This window comes from Ceratotherium simum, chromosome 4 (assembly GCF_057802395.1).
Source record: "Ceratotherium simum simum isolate JZ-2026a chromosome 4, ASM5780239v1, whole genome shotgun sequence".
NCBI classification, from domain to species: Eukaryota; Metazoa; Chordata; class Mammalia; order Perissodactyla; family Rhinocerotidae; genus Ceratotherium; species Ceratotherium simum.
This window is the reverse complement of record NC_141903.1, coordinates 44,948,765-44,966,862: the sequence shown is the minus strand read 5'-3', so window position 1 is coordinate 44,966,862 and position 18,098 is coordinate 44,948,765. Positions and strand designations below refer to the sequence as shown.

General features: G+C 33.4%; 1 protein-coding gene across 1 annotated transcript in view; it reads left to right on the top strand.

Annotated features, from left to right (window-relative positions):
* ADAMTS19 (ADAM metallopeptidase with thrombospondin type 1 motif 19) overlaps positions 1 to 18,098 on the top strand; it is a 226,973-nt gene that overhangs the window by 130,510 nt on the left and 78,365 nt on the right. Inside the window, exons 11-13 of the mRNA XM_004420243.3 lie at positions 9,897 to 9,998; positions 15,936 to 16,066; positions 16,999 to 17,171. Of these exons, the coding sequence (XP_004420300.2) occupies positions 9,897 to 9,998; positions 15,936 to 16,066; positions 16,999 to 17,171 (406 nt within the window). The remainder of the gene's footprint in view (positions 1 to 9,896; positions 9,999 to 15,935; positions 16,067 to 16,998; positions 17,172 to 18,098) is intronic.

Here is an 18,098-nt window from a genome sequence, read left to right as displayed (position 1 = left end):
GATGTTGCCCTGTTTTAAATTAGGCATTTTGTAAATAAAATGAAGTTTGAGGTTTTAGGTATCCAGAAACGCCCTCCTTTTTTTTCCTCTCAAATTTTGTATGTGTGACTTTTTTATTTATAAAATTAGTTTTTTCTCTAGTTCTGTGTGTAATCTTTATCAAGAACAATTTAAAAAATAATGTCAGAAAGGACTGGGCTGCTGTGGGCAGGCAAGGAGAAGTAACGTCTCTGAGTTGAGGTTTGGTTGGGGAGCACTGGCTGGAGAGGCGTGAAGCCTGGGCTCTGATGGTGATTCTTCCTCTTGTTAGTTGTAACCTTAGGCAGAGCTCTTTTTCTTTCTAAGCCACCCTCTATCGAACAAGAAGTGGGACAACATTATCTTTCAGAGTCTCTTAGAGCTAAGAGGTTGGACTTCTATGATTCCAAAATATAGCATTCTGATCCTGCCCTTGAAAAATCATCATTCCAATCCCAAATTAGTGCAGCATGCAAAGTGTAGGCACTAGATAGATAGATAGATAGATAGATAGATAGATAGATAGATAGAACCATTGAAGGGATTATTTACAAATTTAGTCATTGATTTGACAAATATTTATTGAGTTCCAGCTACTTTCCAGGCACTGTTCTATGTGCTAATAATGCAGCAGGAAACAAAAACCCCACCTTCATGGAGTTTATGTTATAGTTGGAGGAAACAGACAATAAACACATATATAATATGTCAGTTGATAGTAAGTGTTTTGGAGAAATATAAACTCAGGTAAGAAGGATAGGGAATACAACCAGGGATGAGAGGGTAGGAATGCTGCTATTTTATGTAGGGTGATCTGGGAAGCCTTCCTAGAGAAGGTGACATTTGTTTAAAGATATGAATGAAGTGAGAAAGCAAGCCATGCATTTACCTTGGGAGAAATATAGCAACAGGAAACAGAAACCAAAATGCCCTGGAAAGCAGTTTTGGTCATGTTTTAAGTTCACAGTGCCCATTAGACATCCATGTGGAGATGTAAGTAGGTCACGGATAGATATATATCTGGAAATCATCAACAAGTAGGTGATGTTGAAGACATGATATTAAATAATACTATTAGAAAATGAGTTAGAAGAGAAAAAGTTCTAGGACTGAGAACTTGGTCACTACAATATGTAAAGGTTAGGAAGATAAGGAGAAAGCAACAATTAAAACTCTGAAGAAGTCTATTGGTAGGAATAGAACCAATAGAAAGTAAGACTCTGGAGGCTAGGTGAAGACATTTTACAAAGTGGAAAAGATTAGCTTGTTCCAAAAGCTGAAGACAAGGGGAGTAAAATGAAGTCTGAGAATATGCAGTTGACATGTTTTTCCCACAGGGTTTGATATACTATTACTTGAAGATCTGGAAATCCCTGAACACATAATAAGTGTCAGGAGGTATAACTTTAAAATATAAGGGGAAATAGTTTATTGTAAGTGTAGAAGATTGAATAGTTCTGCTTGTTAAGCCACACGTGTATACCTTCAAGTGGATACATATGGAGTCACCATATCCACCAATCTGTCATCTAGATTTTATACAAAATGAATCTCCTGGAAGGCAAGCTTCATAACATCAGAGGATTCATCAGTCTTTTTTTTTTTATCACTGTATGTCTAGCACCTAAAAGAGTGCTCAATAAATATTTCTTAAATGAATAAGTGAATCAATTGAATGATGGAATAATGATTCTAAATTTTCAATCATATAGTTGATTCTTAGATATATAATATGCCAAGGTAACATGAAGACAACCTAAAATGTTAATTTAATGACTAGATAAAAGCCAACCTATAAAAGCAGATAGCTTATGTTTCACAGCTTACACATGAGTTAATCAAGCATAATCAAGCATCCTTATCACCATCTCATTTCTAATCAATTATAAGTAAGTATCAAGCTGCATGGAGTGAAGATTCATAGCAACTTTTCAACATGTGTGTTTCTGGTAGGATCTTAGAGACAATGACAGTTGGTCCATAGTATTTGAATTAGACATTTCTCTTCCATACTTGTAAACAGTTATACACAAGCACTAGGGACTCCAACATTACATACATGCTGATCTAATTAATGACATGAATTTACTCTTAGGATAGCAACTTACATCTGCAAAATGTTTCAAGGCATAGCTGTAGAGATGCTTGTGAAACATCTTGACCCCCAGCAATAACAGCTCACTCTTCTACATTAATTTGCTAACTTCTTGGATGACCTTGTTCCTGAGTCCTAAGCAATGGGTGCCTCTAGGCCATCTGGCATCTTGTGGCTGAGCCAGCTCCAGCTGCATCAAGTCATTGTAATAGCTGCTTGCAGTTACTTAGCCTGGCTAAGAATACAGAGGTATGAATGTTTCCCTAGAAACAGTAAGAAGTGGCCATGCAAGAGTTGTGTTTTTTGAGTAAGAAGGAAGTGTGCTAAAAAATTGAAGACCTCCGGGAAACTTAAGGTTCTGCCTTTAGTTTTGGAGTAGGCACATTTTGAATTACATACATATTATATTGTATAGAGAACTTTCTAGTGTAAATGAATCATATGGTGACTTAAGAAAGTAACATGAAAAGTTTCAGTTTTACATTTCTGTTATATTAACTTGACACATGAATATATGTAGGACTTCTAAAACCTCTCTTTAGATCCAATGAACAGGCTGGCATTGAAATGAGGTACCTTCTGAAGAATTCTAGAAGACTGAGTCTCTGTGATTTGCCATTGTGAAATTCCAAGGGCAACAGGAATTTGGATTTTAAAAGACTTAACATGAAATAGACCTTGAGGGCTAGTAGTTGTTTGGACAACTAAAACAGCATCATTGATAAATCATGGCAAGATTGGAGAACTTGTAGATTTTTAAAGCCCTTTCTTCCTATAAGGTCAGGAAAATTATGGTGGGTTACAACTACCAGGAATTGATTCTGCCTGTTTTGCCATCTAGTCAAAGTTTCATCTTGTCCTTTGAACTTTAGTCCTACACAGTCTGTGAGTACATGAATTTGATGGCACTTTATTTGACTATATAATCTAGCTCTTTAATTTCTTTTCTTAGAACTAATTTTTTTCCATGACTTCTTATTGACATGGGCATCAAGTCCCTATCTTTGTAAATGACCTATTTACATTTTTGCCCATTTTTCAATTTTTCTAATTTCCTTGCTGATTTGCAGGAGTTCTTTCTATATTCTGGTTGGGAATTCTTTATTACTTATAAATAGTGTGTCATTTGTTTGTTAACTTTTTATACAATGTCCTTAGTCTTTTAATTTGGATGTGGTCAAATCCATCAAATTTTCCCATTAAGATTGTGGTGTTTTTGTTTTGAGTTCTTTTTGGTTATTTTCCATCTTATACAAATTCTTCCCTACTCTGGATTTTTTTTTTTTTTAATTTTTTGTTTATTGCAGTAACATTGGTTTATAACATTGTAAAAATTTCAGGTGTACATCATTGTACTTCTATTTCTGCATAGATTACATCATGTTCACCACCAAAATACTAATTACAACCCACGGATTTAAATTCTTATAGAGTACATTCATTTTTTTTCAGCTTAAATATGTCTTTAGCACCAGAGACATTTTGGATTTATTTTTAAATTTATTAACGAAGGAAGTTTTTAAGAGAGAACTTTTTATTATTCATATCTACTTTTGTTACACTGAAATAAGGTGAAGTAGTCTATATGATGCCAATTCTTTAAAATTTTTTGTTTCCTGTTTAATGTAATACGTGGTAAATTTTAGTAATTTTTCTCTGTGTACTTGAAAGAATATGTGTTCTTTAACGTTCATTATCTACCACTAGATCTTAGATGAAGCATATTAATATTATTACTCAAAATATCTATTCGTTTGCTTATTTTGGTTTGATTGATCTATCAGTAACTGATAGGCATGTGTTAAAATACCCAACTCTCACTATTGATTTATTTTTTTCTCCCTGTAGTTCTGCCTGATGTAACCTTATATAATGTTGAGTCATATTACTAGGTGCATACATATTTATGCTTTTTCATCTGCTTGATCTGTTTTTTCCTTTTCCATTTTATTTTATGACTTGTGCCTTAAAGTCTATTTTGTCTGGCATTAAAACCACTATCCTGGCTAATATTTTCCATACTTTCATCTTCAACTTTTCCAGATATAAATATAAATATGGATATGGATATATATAGATAGATCTATCTACTAGAGAAAAGCAATTGCTAGATTTTATATTCTTCTGTTTAAGCCAATGGTAGTAGTTTTTTGTATTTTCATCAGCTGGTTTAACATTTTTATATTTATTTAAATTAGTGGGTTTTAGGATTATTAATCTGTCAACCTATTTTATGTTTGTGTTTCATATTTGTACTCTATTTTTTCCTTTTTCTCCTTTCCTATTTTCCATTGAAGAAACAAAATTTTCCTCTGCATTCAAAAGTCATACATTCTTTATATGTTTTTATGTGCATCAGTAACTGGTTCCTTTTTCTTACTGAATAGTATTCTACTGGTAGATAAACTATTTTGTTTGTTAATTCACATCATAGTAGACATCTGGGATGTTAGCTATCATGAGTGAAGCTACCCTGAACATTTGTGAATGATTATTTGTGCAGACATATGTTTTTATTCTGTGATATTTAATACAGTAACACATTATATATTAATACATTATTTTCTTACAAACTGTTGCCTAGGGCCTGGCTTCCTGTTTTTGTAGACAAAGTTTTACTGGAACATAGTCACGCTCATTTGTTCTCTTGTTCTCTTTGGCTGCCTTCAAGCTGTAATGACAGTGTTGAATAGTTGCAACAGAGACTATATGGCCCACAGCCTAAGTTATGTACTATTTGGCATTTTACAGAAAAAGTTTACTGACCCCTGTTGCAGATACTCTGGATTCTGGTATATTCCACCAAAGAGTGTTTTGTTTTTTGTTTTCACAGACAACTGAGTTTGTTAGATTCAAACTGGAAACTTTGTCTTACCTGCTGTAGACAGCAGCTCGTATCTTGGATCAATTCACTCTTCCCTTATCTGGGCTATTTGGAGTGTGTCCCACGTGTGTCTGGGTCAGGTGTTAGCTAAAGACTTAGTCTTCTCTATTTCTCTTCGTTTTGGGATTGTCCTTACAGTTTTTGGCAGCGCTAAGCACTCCAGTTTCTGTCTTCAGGAGTCTAAAATGATGGCCTGTTTTTCACTGTTGATTTAGCCACTCATTGTCATGCCATGACCACAGGCCACTATTAGGTCAAAGTTGCAAAGATGGTGAGCTCCACTTGTGCCAATCCCTTCAGCAACCCTAAAAAATTTAATTGCCTTTGTTCACTCTCCAGAACCACCAGGAAGTTATTTGTATTCTGTCCACAGTTTATTGTTGTTATCTACCAGAGGGTTGGTCTTCTTGGAACTCACTCCACCGTTCCAGAAGGGGGATCTTTGTATGTCTCTCTTTCTTACTAGGGAATTCTGGATCATTTTTCTTTCAAATATTTCACATTGTTCATTTCTACTCTTCATTCTTTTCTTTCCTTTAGGGCTTCATTAACTAGGTATTGACAGTTCTCCTTTCACTAAATTTCTTCTTACTCCTTGACTTTCTTTAACATTTTCTGATGTGTTCTATTGAGGAGTGCTTTGCAGCTCGCTGCTTCATTTATTGGCTGTGCATAGACTGCATTTTCCTTCCCATGTCAATTTCTCAACTTCTGCCATTAGCAATCTTGAAGTATGTGGAAGGGTAGGTGAAAAAGAAGACATAAAACTTATTTAACTGTCAGTGTCCAAATCTTCTCTGTTAAGGGATAAAGTTTTTGAGATGTAAATGAGCTAAGTTTCTAGTATTTCTTCCCACTAAAAACAAGGTTTATAATAATAGCTATAATCCAATTACTGTTGCTGTAGGTAGTCAACATTTATTTAGAGTTATCCTCCTTTTTATCAGTCTCTTTGCTCACCGTTGCTTTTCAGTCCTTTTCTGTGACATCATATTCCTTCTTGAAGTACGTCATTTAGATGTTCTTTTTGGGCAGATCTGTTAGTGGTAAATACTCAGTTTTTGTTTCCTTGACAGAGTCTTTATTTAACCTTCAGTCTTGAATAAAACTGTAGCTGAATTCAGGAGTCTAGATTGACAGTTATTTTTTTCCTCTTGCCACTTTGAATATATCATGTATTCAGTTCCTTGTGCTGGTGCCAAGATGCCATCTCTGCCATTTCCCTAATTTTAAAAGAAAACTTTTTACATTTCACTGTTTTTATGAGGTTTGCTGTAGATTCTCATAGATGTCCATTAATTGTGAAGACATTTCCTTCAATAGCTAGTTTGCTAAGTTTTTTTTTTTTTTTAATGAATGGATGTTGAATTGCATCACATGCTTTGTATCCATAGATATAAAAATCAGAGATTTTAAAGTTATTGATGTGCTTGATTACATTAATCAAATCTCTAGTATTACGGTAACCTTATATTCCAAGGAGAAACCAAATTTGGTCATAGTGCATTGCATTTTTTTATGCATTGCTGGATTCAGTCTCTTAAAACTTCTTTAGCATATTTAACTCTGAGTTAATAAATGAGCTAGATCACTATTTTCACTTTCTTTTAAAATCCCTATCTGGTTTGGGTATCGTAAAGTGTGTTTAGAAGTGTTCCTTCTTTTTTCTGTTCTCTAGAGAGTTTACATAAATTGAGAACCTAAGTTTCTTGAAAGATTATTAATTTTTGGACCAGATGTGTTCTTTGTGGGAAGATTTTTAGCAATCAATTTTAACTATTCTATGATTATAGAAGAGTTCAGCTTTTCTATTTCTTCTTGGGTCCATTTTAGTAAGTTTCAGTAAGTTTTTAAATTTTTTTTTTATTTCATATATCTTGTCAAGTTTATTGGCATAAAGTTGTTCATAATGTCTTCCTATTTCTGTTTAAACTTTACATTATCTGTAGGTATGCCTTCATTTTTTATTCCTGATAGTGTTTATTTTTGCCTTCTTTTTTTCTTGATTAATTTTCCATTTTATTAGTATTTACAAACAACTAGATTTCAGCTTTTTATTATTTCTTTTGAGTCTTGTTTTCTATTTTTTTAATACCTCTCTTTCTCTCTCTCCTCTTTTTCTTCCTATCTTCCATCTTTAATAATATTAAGGTATCCTGTGATGATAAAGAATGTTTTTGAAAATATTATCCTATACTAAATTACATTTGCAATGAAATGTTAAGTTATTGAAATTGCATTTTGGAAGATAATAAATCGCAGAACAGGAGTTACGTGTCCAAGATTTAATTGTTACTTCCATGTATATGCATGTAAGATTTTTTTATTTTAACATAAATTTCAGAATATCTTAATGGAACTATTTGCTATAAAGAAAGACATGGGTACGGATTATCTTTGAAGATAAATTTTATGATATTTATACATGGACGATTAATCTTCCATTTAAAATATATAGTATTTTCACATAAACATTTTAAAAGCTTACTAGAAATAAACATCCAAATTCATATTATGTGATTTTAGTGGTCTTTTCTTATTCTAGAATAATAAAAAAAGAATATTGTATTATTTTTATTAGTTTGCTAGGAAATGCTGAGTTGTGCAATTCTGTCCTGGATTTCTGTGCAAAGCATTTTAAGTTTTAAAGTTCTTTTCTTAATTGACATATTAAGTGGTTTCAGCATTTAAGTGGAAAAAAATATTTGACTCTGGCCTGTGTAACATATGGAGAGTGTTTGGTTCTAACAAAATACCCAACCCTGCCCCTTATTATCTTAAGAATGGGCATTATTATTATTATATAGCTCCAATGTCACACATCTGAGATATTCCACCTCGCAACATGAAAACAGTCCATACCATTTCTTCAACATTTTCTTGCTTTATTTTTGACAGTTTGGTTTGAAATCCTGAATCTGAGTCATTTTTAAGAACGAGGCTGGAACTTACTTACCGTAAGATCCCTAGACCTGCAGAACATAAAGGGTAAAGAGATCTCCTGTACGAGATTTATTCTACATGACTGTGCTTATCTTGAAAAGCTGCCAAGTTTGCTTTTATGTTCTCAGTGTCTCAAGTGGGAATCAATTAGAGTACCTGCTGTTTCGAATGGCAGATAACGGTGGGAGGTCAGAATGTAGACCACCAACAGTGTTCAACAAGCAAGCATGATTCTAAAACTGCAGTATAGAAGATTTGCTTTTCAGTTCAGTATGCATTGGTTAACTAATGAACTTGACTAAAGTAATTTATGTTATAACACAACTAAGCTTTATTGAATATAAGTAAAGCAAAATTCTTTCTTGGTGGAAAATTTGGCTCCATGATTATAAAACATCCTTAAGAGAAAGGTCTTGGTGAGGGGGGAGCTTTTAGGAACTCAAATTCTCAGGTTAGAGATCCATTTATTCAAATATAAATGTGTCCACAAAAGTACATGATAAACAGCCTCTCTGTCTATTTTCAAGGGTGTAAAATATTGCAGAGAAGAAATTTTATTTAGACATTCTTTAAAATAAGTTCCTGGGTGAATTTTTGGTGAATGATATGTGCAAATAAAAGCATATAGCTAAATCATATTCTGAATATAGTAAGATTATTTGTATAAAATATTTTGAAGCAGAAAAGCTGTCACAGCAGATAAAATACATAATGTAAATAAAATATATCACACTCATGCTATAGACTATTGAATTTTAAGGGCTTGCAAACATTTCAGGAATCTAAGTTTTTAAATATAGAATAGGAAAATAGTATTTTGGGAGTTGTGACAAATTCGGTATTAGAGTTGTAACAGCCCTATTTGAAACATTAGTCCTTCCTGGCATTCAAGATCTGGTTCTTCTGTCTTAAAATCTTTTTCACTCCTCCTTTATGTCATATGCCTCCTCCCATTACACTGGTCTGCTCACCTTTTTATGACTGTGTCTTTCACATTGCCACTCTTCTGTCTTTATTGACCTGTTCTCTTCCACACTCTTCTCCAAGTATCTGGATAGGTAGTAACATAATCATCTTCACTATAGATCACTCTAACACCTTTAAATGTCCCTCATGGATTTCATATTTCTATGCAACTTATTAATAATATGCTTGTGTCTAAAAAATTGCAACCATCTTACAGAAATAGAAAGTCCTTGAGAATGTGTCAGCTGTGCCTCTTTATATCTATGTCTCTGGGCTGGGCACAACTATAACTGTGACAGTTTCTGACAGTCTTTCCTCTTGCATTTCCCTAGAGTTCACTTTTTTCATTATTGCTATGTCTCTGCTGCTTTATCCTAGTATTTTCTTTTTTATTCCCTTCAGCTTTTCCCTAGAAAAAGTTCATTGTAACCTGGAGATCTAAAACTCATTCATACTGAGGTAAAAGTGACTGATAACGATTTATGGAAACATACCCATTGAGAGTCTGTATATTGCGTCAAGGGCCAAGGCTATGTGATGAAATAAAGAAGTACCAACCATGGCATTTAAGCATCAAACTGAGCATAAGTGAGGACAGGCTTTAGGACACAAGGGACTAAATTCATACCACAAACACCATCATTTAATTCTTCCAGCCTGGTTCATATAATTGTATAAGTAGTGATTTTTAGCATAACTTTTTCTGTTGTAGCTACTTAATCTTGCATAATCACATGTGTTTAATTTAAAGAAATTTTAAAAGATTTAATTTTGTTAAACAGATATTCTGGTTTTATGTATCAATTTTTCCATCACAATAAATGAGCTATATGCTGTTTCAATTATAAGTTTAATATAAAAGGTACCTAAAGCATAATTTTCTTCAAATAATTTCTGTTGGTCTGTCAAAATAGCTTTCTCAAAAATTATTGACTTAGCCTCAAAAACATGATACCTTCCCCTTATTAGTTATTATACCCTTGTTTTCAGCATGTTATTTGCACAGGGTTGTGGTGCAAGGTAGAAGGTGAGAAAGAATGCAAAACCAAACTAGATCCACCAATGGATGGAACTGACTGTGACGCTGGTAAGGTAAGTCATTTGTGTTGCCCAAAGTTAATAAGAATATTAAATGAAACTTAAGAAACTTGCATTTTCTCCTGCCAGTGTAACTGGCAGTATATTTTCTTCTGCCAGTTGCATATGTGTCCATCTTAACACTAGTGGAATACGTTCAGCATATATAAAAATTTCAACATTTCATCTATTTTTAATTTTAACTTTTATATTTTTCCAAATCCATTGTTGTTTTGTTAATATTGATGTGGTTCTTTTTTGTTGTTATTATGAGAATGTTGAGAGTCAGGTATATGTATTACTTTAAGAAAAAATGAATTCTTTTTTTTTTTTACTATTTAAGTGCAACATAAGTAAAATAGTCACAAATAGTAGAACTTCTCAGAGCTGATGATTCCTTTCAAGTGTAAAATACTGTTTCAGGAGAGCCACTGAGTATAATTTTTCCTTGTCATTTCAAGCATCGTAAATAAAATATTCTAAATGACATTTTGCGGATTAGTAAAATATTTGGCTGACTAAGTTGTTTAATCTAATGGGTTTCATAAGGCTATAGGAAGTTATTAGTATACATTTCCAGATCAAAATAATTGCTGTTGAAAAATTAATTTCTTTTGAAGAATATGAAGCAGGTGGATTCCATATAGACTTATAATTATGGTTAATTTAATCAAAAGATAACAGTTCAATAGTTTGCATAATTTTCTAATTTTTATTCTATGAAGGGAAAGTGAAATGATTATCCATTTACTCATTAGATGTAAGATCAGAAACCTTGCCTCTGAAGAACATGAATTTTTATTACATTAGAAAAGAAACAACAACATAAAGATCATTTGGGGTGAATTACTTAGTGAAAAAAATTGTTATATGGAGTGCTAGTTTAAAAACACATCAATTTGAAAAATGAACAGAATGGAAATCTAGCAATTACACTTCTAGAATGTTGTCCTAAGGAAGGACTTACACATGTGCACAAACATAGGCACATGTTATGTATACACACATACATACACACACACACACACCCAAATGCTTGTGAAAGGATGCAATTTGCAATGGTAAGAAATGAGAAAAAATAAAAATATTCATCAGGAGAGGAATAGTTACAGTGTAGCTGTTAAAAGAATGAGGTATATATATATCTGTATATGTACTAACATGAACAGGTCTACAAAACGTGGTGGTTAGGACATAGACATGTCAGAAAAATTGATACTTTATGATATCATTTGAGATTCAAGAAAAAAACAGTTTGTATACAAATGTGATATACACACAGTATATATTTTTAAACTCATAGAAAATGGTTTGAAAATATAAACACTAAACTGTAATTAGTAGTTAACTCATGGGAGGCAAGTGGAATTGATGAATGGGAGTAAAGCAATGGGAAGTGAGAGCGAATATAACTTTTCTCCAGACATCTCCGGATTGTTTGACATAAGCATGTAGTCATTTATTACTTCTATGTTTTCTTTAATTAAAAAAAAAAACAAAAAATTTACAAATTGTTTAAGTCCAAAATATAAATAAAAAGCCTAGAAATGTTTTATCACTAGATACAATCAGTAAGAAAATGGTTCCTTGAAAAGGAACTTCTGTGAAATATCAATCAGTTGTTTACAGATTGTGCCAAATATATTTCTATGAGCTTATATAGAGAGTAAAAATTTGGGTCTGTGTTATTTTTTTTAATTATACACAAAAGTACAACAATGTGTGTATGATGGGCTAGCTTCACAGTATTACACTGAGCAATTTATTGCTTGAATCATAAAACTGCACCAGAAATAATTTTGATCATCCTTGAAACACAAAAGCAGTGATAAACAGAGATAACCAAATATTCAGCCATATTTCTTCAAACATCATACAACCCATTCATCATACTTAGTTCTTCTTTTGCAATATAAAATCTCTTCATTTTTATCATCTGGTGTCCTAAATATTTTTCTACTATTATTTTTTTGTTCTGATATTTATGACAATAATTTGCATTCTTGAGGTCTCTAAAATAAACTTAATCTTTCAGTAATCAAAACTGTAATTACTCATCAAAAGTAAAGTGCTTTATTTCCCTATAACCGTGGTAATGATATTCCCTTAGTGATTCTGTAATGCTTTGTGTATTGAAATAACTAATGAACTTCTCAGTTCCTCAGTCCATGTGGGCTTCTTCAAATATCCATCTGTTCCAGCTGTTCTAGGAGCCAAGATGAAAATAGCTTCCCACACTCTGCGATTGAGTGCTGTAGTGCTAAAATATTTGAATGCTTGCAACTTCACACTAAATACTGCTAGCTTGGTACATTGCAAACCAGGAAACAAAGCTGGGGATTTTGTAATGTGTTACATCTAGTGATGTTAATCTAGCTGTATAACTAGTTCACTTAAGGGTATATAATTAAGTCTGAGAAGGTTGTGATTCAAAATGATTGTGAAGATTGGAATTGATCTACTATTTATAGACAGCATTTTCCAAATTAAAAGCAGCTTGTTTTCTTTCTTCTCCTTTTCTCTTTATAAAACTATCATCTGGGGCTGGCCCTGTGGTGTACTGGTTAAGTTCGCATGCTCTGCTTTGGCAGCCTGGAGTTCACGAGTTCAGATCCTGGGTGCCGGACCTACACCACTCATCAGCCATGCTGTGGCAGTGACCCACATACAAAATAGAGGAAGATTGGCACAGGTATTAGCTCGAGGCTAATCTTCTTCAAGCAAAAAACAAAAAAAAAGGAAGATTGGCAATGGATGTTAGCTCAGGGCAAAACTTCCTCACCAAAAAAAGTTAAAAAGTCTATTTCATGCTGAAGCTTAAAGGGTTATCATTTAGCCAATCTGCCATTATAAAATTTTCTTAAATTGTGAAATAAAAAGTATGTTACCATTGGGGGCTGGCCCGGTGGCGTAGTGGTTAAGTGCGTGTGCTCCGTTTCAGCAGCCCGGGGTTCGCAGGTTTGAGTCCCGGGCACAGACCTATGCACCACTCATCAAGCCGTGCTGTGGCGGCATCCCACATACAAAAAATGGAGGAGCATGGGCATGGATGTTATCTCAGGGCCAATCTTGCTCAGCAAAAAAATAAATAACCCCCAAAAAAGAAAAACAAATTAAAAAAAAAAAGTATGTTACCATAAAAAAATAACTATCATCTGTGTTTACATTTGCATTTAACAGAGGTTAAAGAGTTGATCAGTGATTTGGTAAAAATCGAGAAATGTATGTTTTTTACGTAAAATATTTGCTAGGAATTTGGGTATGGGAAAGGAAACAAATACCAATTTACTAGAATTTTTAGACTGTTTTGAAGGAATCTACGTGATATATGTTAGTTATTTACGTTCCTAAATTGAGATACTTGGAGTTACCATCATCATTCATTATTTAAAAAGTGAAAAGTGTAATATCCATATAATCGCAAATTTGCATATGTAGAGAGTTTATTGCCTCTTTCCTCCCCTTCTCTCATTCTACGATATATGTACATGAAGATTTGATTGGAGAATAATGTTTCCTTTGACATCTCTATGGACCTCTTCCATAGGGTGTTGTCATGAACTTCCTAGACATAGCCACATAGAAATTTGGGAGAATAGAAATATAGTCAATTTTTTTTTAAGTCATGTACTATCCCAGAAATAGTCTATATTATATATTCCCTTAGCATTTTCATAAATCAGACTGAATCAGTAGATATGATGAATTATGAGCTTTTTAAACCATGTGTAATATCTTATTTAAGACTAAAAAATACAAATGAAACAAAACATGCTGCTAGAAAATTTATGAGAAGCATCATTAGGCTCATTTTACATACAAACTCAGTAGAATATATTGTATAATAATTTAGACAAAATTTAACACTTTTCTCAATGTTGAAGTACAGCACCACCTAGAAGACATAAAAACAGATTCTTTATAGTTTCATCTGGAGATCTGTTTATCTGCCAGGTGATAAACTTTAAGTATTATACTATGCTTTCTCTCAATTTCCTTGATTTGTATATGCAAACTGGCTTGCATATATGTTTCCTTTTTTCTTCATCTGCCAGATTTGGTCTAGTTTAAATGATGTGCAAGTCTAGGTCCTGGTCTTTCCCAGATATTTTTAGTCTGCTATGAACTCTAGCTCAGCGTTTTAATGCCAGCTTGCTGCTAAATGGGCAAGGAGCTCTGATATGCACTCTGGGAAAAATAAACACCCTTCAAGTAGGCCAAAACAATTTGACCAATTGAAGTTTGACAGCTTTCACTTGGATTTTTTTTTTTTTTTCATGACTGGCATGACATTGTTAAATCCTTAAAACCAGTAAATTGTTTAAGAGTTTTCACAGGGTCTGTTTTTTCCCCTTTTGTAATTTTCAGACTAATCTTCATACAAAATCCCAATTTATTTCATGGTAATCTCAGTATATCAATACACTCTGGGTTGCTGAGGTTTATTTTTTTTTCAAGCATAGATTTAAAACTTCTTGAATCTAAAAGAGGTTGAATTTAAAATTTGACATCATTAGAAAAAATCTGCTGGAACTAATTATTTTATTGCATATAAAAGCATTAATGAGCTCAAACAAAACTATGTAGCATAGTTTTCTAAATTCTGTCTTCTAAAATCAACATTTAAACATATTTTCAAAATAAATTTTAAAGAAATATGGGTCAATAAAGATCAGAATAAACAGAATTCTGGCTAGATTTTTGGAAACATTAATAACTTTAATATTATGATACATACAGTTTATTATTATTATAGTTAACCTTTATTAAATCCTTAGTATGGGCTATGCATTTTGCTTAGTGCTTCATTTAACCCCTGCAAGAAGTCTATTAGATAAATATGATTACCATTCACATTTTGAAATGGGAAAACCAAGGATCAGTATTTCTGCAATTTCCTCAAAATCCCTTATAAATCACGTTGCCATTAAGAGCAGAAAATTGTTTAGGGGTGGAGGTATCAGCTTGCTCAACCCTCACCATTATACAATCATTAATCTAAATTTTCATAATCTTTACTCATTCTCAGCATGATTTTGCTCAATTAAGTTTACCTTGAACATGTTTGCTATGACCATCATATATCTGATTTTTCAGGAATAAGGAGGAATTGTAATTATCTGTCCACGAAATCCTGGCAACCATTCCTCAGTGACTGCAGAAACAGCCTCTTTTGCTGCTTTTGTTTAAAATTAATGAAAAAATAAATATAAAAAAGAAGAGAGCACACTTTTCTCTTCTTTCATGGTTATCTTTCTCAGTTAATAGATACCAAATAAGCTACAGAATAATTGGAATGAAATGACAGAATTTCAAAGAGTCTAATTGCCCAAGTTTTTCAAATAAACAGCTCTCAAAAGAAAACTGGCTATAATGTGAATGCATGAATATGATGGGAATTCTTTCAGAAAAAAAAAAAAGGCATAAAGGAAAGTGCTAAAATTTAATCATACTTTCAAAGAGAGTACTCTGAATCACTGAAATTTCAAATCAAAATTGCTGTTTGCTAAAACGTCTGCTTCACTGTGGTAATAGAAGGAAATTTATGTCTTATTTTCCATTCTTATATGACTCTGTGTTGCTTTTGTTTGTCCCTTTTAAATTGTTATGTTTCTTAGAATGTGTTAGTTTTTCTTTCCTGGCTGTGCAACCCCAAATTCCCTCTTCATCCTGTCTGTGTCACAAGTACTGAGTTCTCAGGGCTGTAGTACAAATATCTGTGTGCTGTTTTCACGACAAGACTATACGATCTGACATGAGAACTGGGAGAACTGGGCCATTATGTTACTATGACAATAAGCAAGTGCCAATTTATTTTTGGTGTTTTTCAATTCCACACGTTTGGGGTTCTAATAGACCTGATTTAATCGCAATTCCAGTGACTCTATAGGCCAGTGAATGATTTTCCGTTGTGCCCTGATTTGTTCACCTAAGACATAACTTTTGGAATAGTGGTGTAAGGCTGGAGAATGTACCAGCAGGACCTCAGCACCTGGACATGTGGCCGGAGAGTGGAGCATGTGGAGTCCCTGTAGCCGAACCTGCAGTTCTGGGATCAGCAGTCGAGAGCGCAAATGTCCTGGGTAAACGCAAAGTTCCTGGATTGGGGGAGGGCATTTTTTTCTTCAATTTTGAAATGCAAAGGTTTCATTGATAAACCATGTTGGAAAGCAAAAGAAACTCCTCAAGTCCTACTCAACTTTGGAAAACAGAAAAGTCCCTCAAATTATTTATTTTATATAAAACTTCCTTTTAAGAAGAAAATAAGACCAACCTTTCTAAGAACAAATAATTAAATGCTACTCAAGATGCTTTCTTGAGTAAATCAAATAAAATATTGTGTTTAAGCAGGGAGACATGTTAGAAAAAGCAAATCAACATTTAAAGGAGCTGAGAGAAGAAAGGAAGACGGTAGGACTTCAGAATGGGAGCGAATGAGAACAAAAGTAATGTCAATAGAGCTAAGAATGATGAAAAATGAAAACATGCTATGCACAAGACAGATAGGGATCATTACAAGATCAGCTTGTTCAACCCACCATTCCCAGCGTGATCCTAGGAAAGTGTGTGAGGCAGTCATTGCAGCTTTATGCTTTAACTCTTGGTGTGGTCTCAGTGGCCCTGTTCCTTCATGAGCAATTTTAAAGAATTAATGTGAAAATGTTAGAGGCGTCTCCTATTCTAAGAACCAAACTCCTGCGTGGGAATTGCACGCTTTCTATTTTGCCCTCAGCATCTGCCCTTTACTCTTCTGTATGATTTTCATGGCAAGCTGGCTTTTATTTCTCATGTATTTTGAAAGTTAAATTGATCAAGGATTGGAAAAAATATATAGTTTTTTAAAAATAAAAATACGGTTTCCTACGGTTACCATTTATTGTGTCCACATTTTCAAAAGTTAGTTTAATATAAGAGATTATACCTTATTAATATAATGGTTTTGAATTTTTTTAAAAAAATGAGTAGTTAACATTAAAAAAGAGATAAAATTGATTATTTGTACTGTCTTTTCTAGGCTAGGTTCTGAAGCAAGGGATTGTAATGGTCCCAGAAAACAATACAGAATATGTGAGAATCCACCTTGTCCTGCAGGTTTGCCTGGATTCAGAGACTGGCAATGTCAGGCCTATAGTGTTAGAACTTCGTACCCAAAGCATATACTTCAGTGGCAAGCTGTCATGGATGAAGGTAGGAACAACCAGATCACCACCATCTTAATTAAGTAGACTTCTAGGTTTGCAAAGTGTTTTACAATAATAGTAAATGCTATTTTGCAGATTATGTTCTAGGTATTTCAGAGCTCTGTTTTTTCTACCTTTACTGACATATAACAACCACAAGCACTGACAAAAAAATATATTTAAAAATATACAGATGTTACTGCGCATCTATTAGATAAACTACAATAAAAAAGACTGACAGTACCAATACTGGTGAGGGTGAGGAGAAACGATCTCTCATATATTGCTGGTGGAAATGTAAAATGGTACAACCACTCTGAAACATAGCTTGGCAGTTCTTTAAATAACTAAACATATACTTATCATATAATTTAGAAAGCACAGTCCTGGGCATTTATCCCAGAGAAATGAAAACGTACAACCGTAAAGAATTCTGTACACATATGTTCATGGCAGCTTTATTTTCAATAGCCAGAAACTGGTAACAACTAAAAAGGTTCTGAGTAGCTGAATAGTTAAACAAACTGTGGTACATCCATACCGTGGGATATTATTCAGCAGTAAAAGGAACAAACTGTTGACATGTGCAATGACTTGGTGGATTTCAGAACATCATGCTGAGTGAAAAAAGCCAGTCTCAAAAGGTCACACACGTACTGTGTGATTCCATTTAGATAACGTTCTTGAAGTGGCAATGCTATAGATATGGAAAAAAGATAGATTAGTGGTTGGCAGGAGTTAGGGATGGTGGTGGGGAGAGGGCTAGATATTACCATGAAGGGGTAGCATGAGGTAGAACTTTGTGCTGATGGAATAGTTCAATATATTGATTGTGGTGGTGGTTGTAAAATTTACACATGTGATAAAATGGCATAGAACTATACACTTGCATGTACCAATGTCAGTTTCCTGGGTTTGCTATTGTACTATAGTT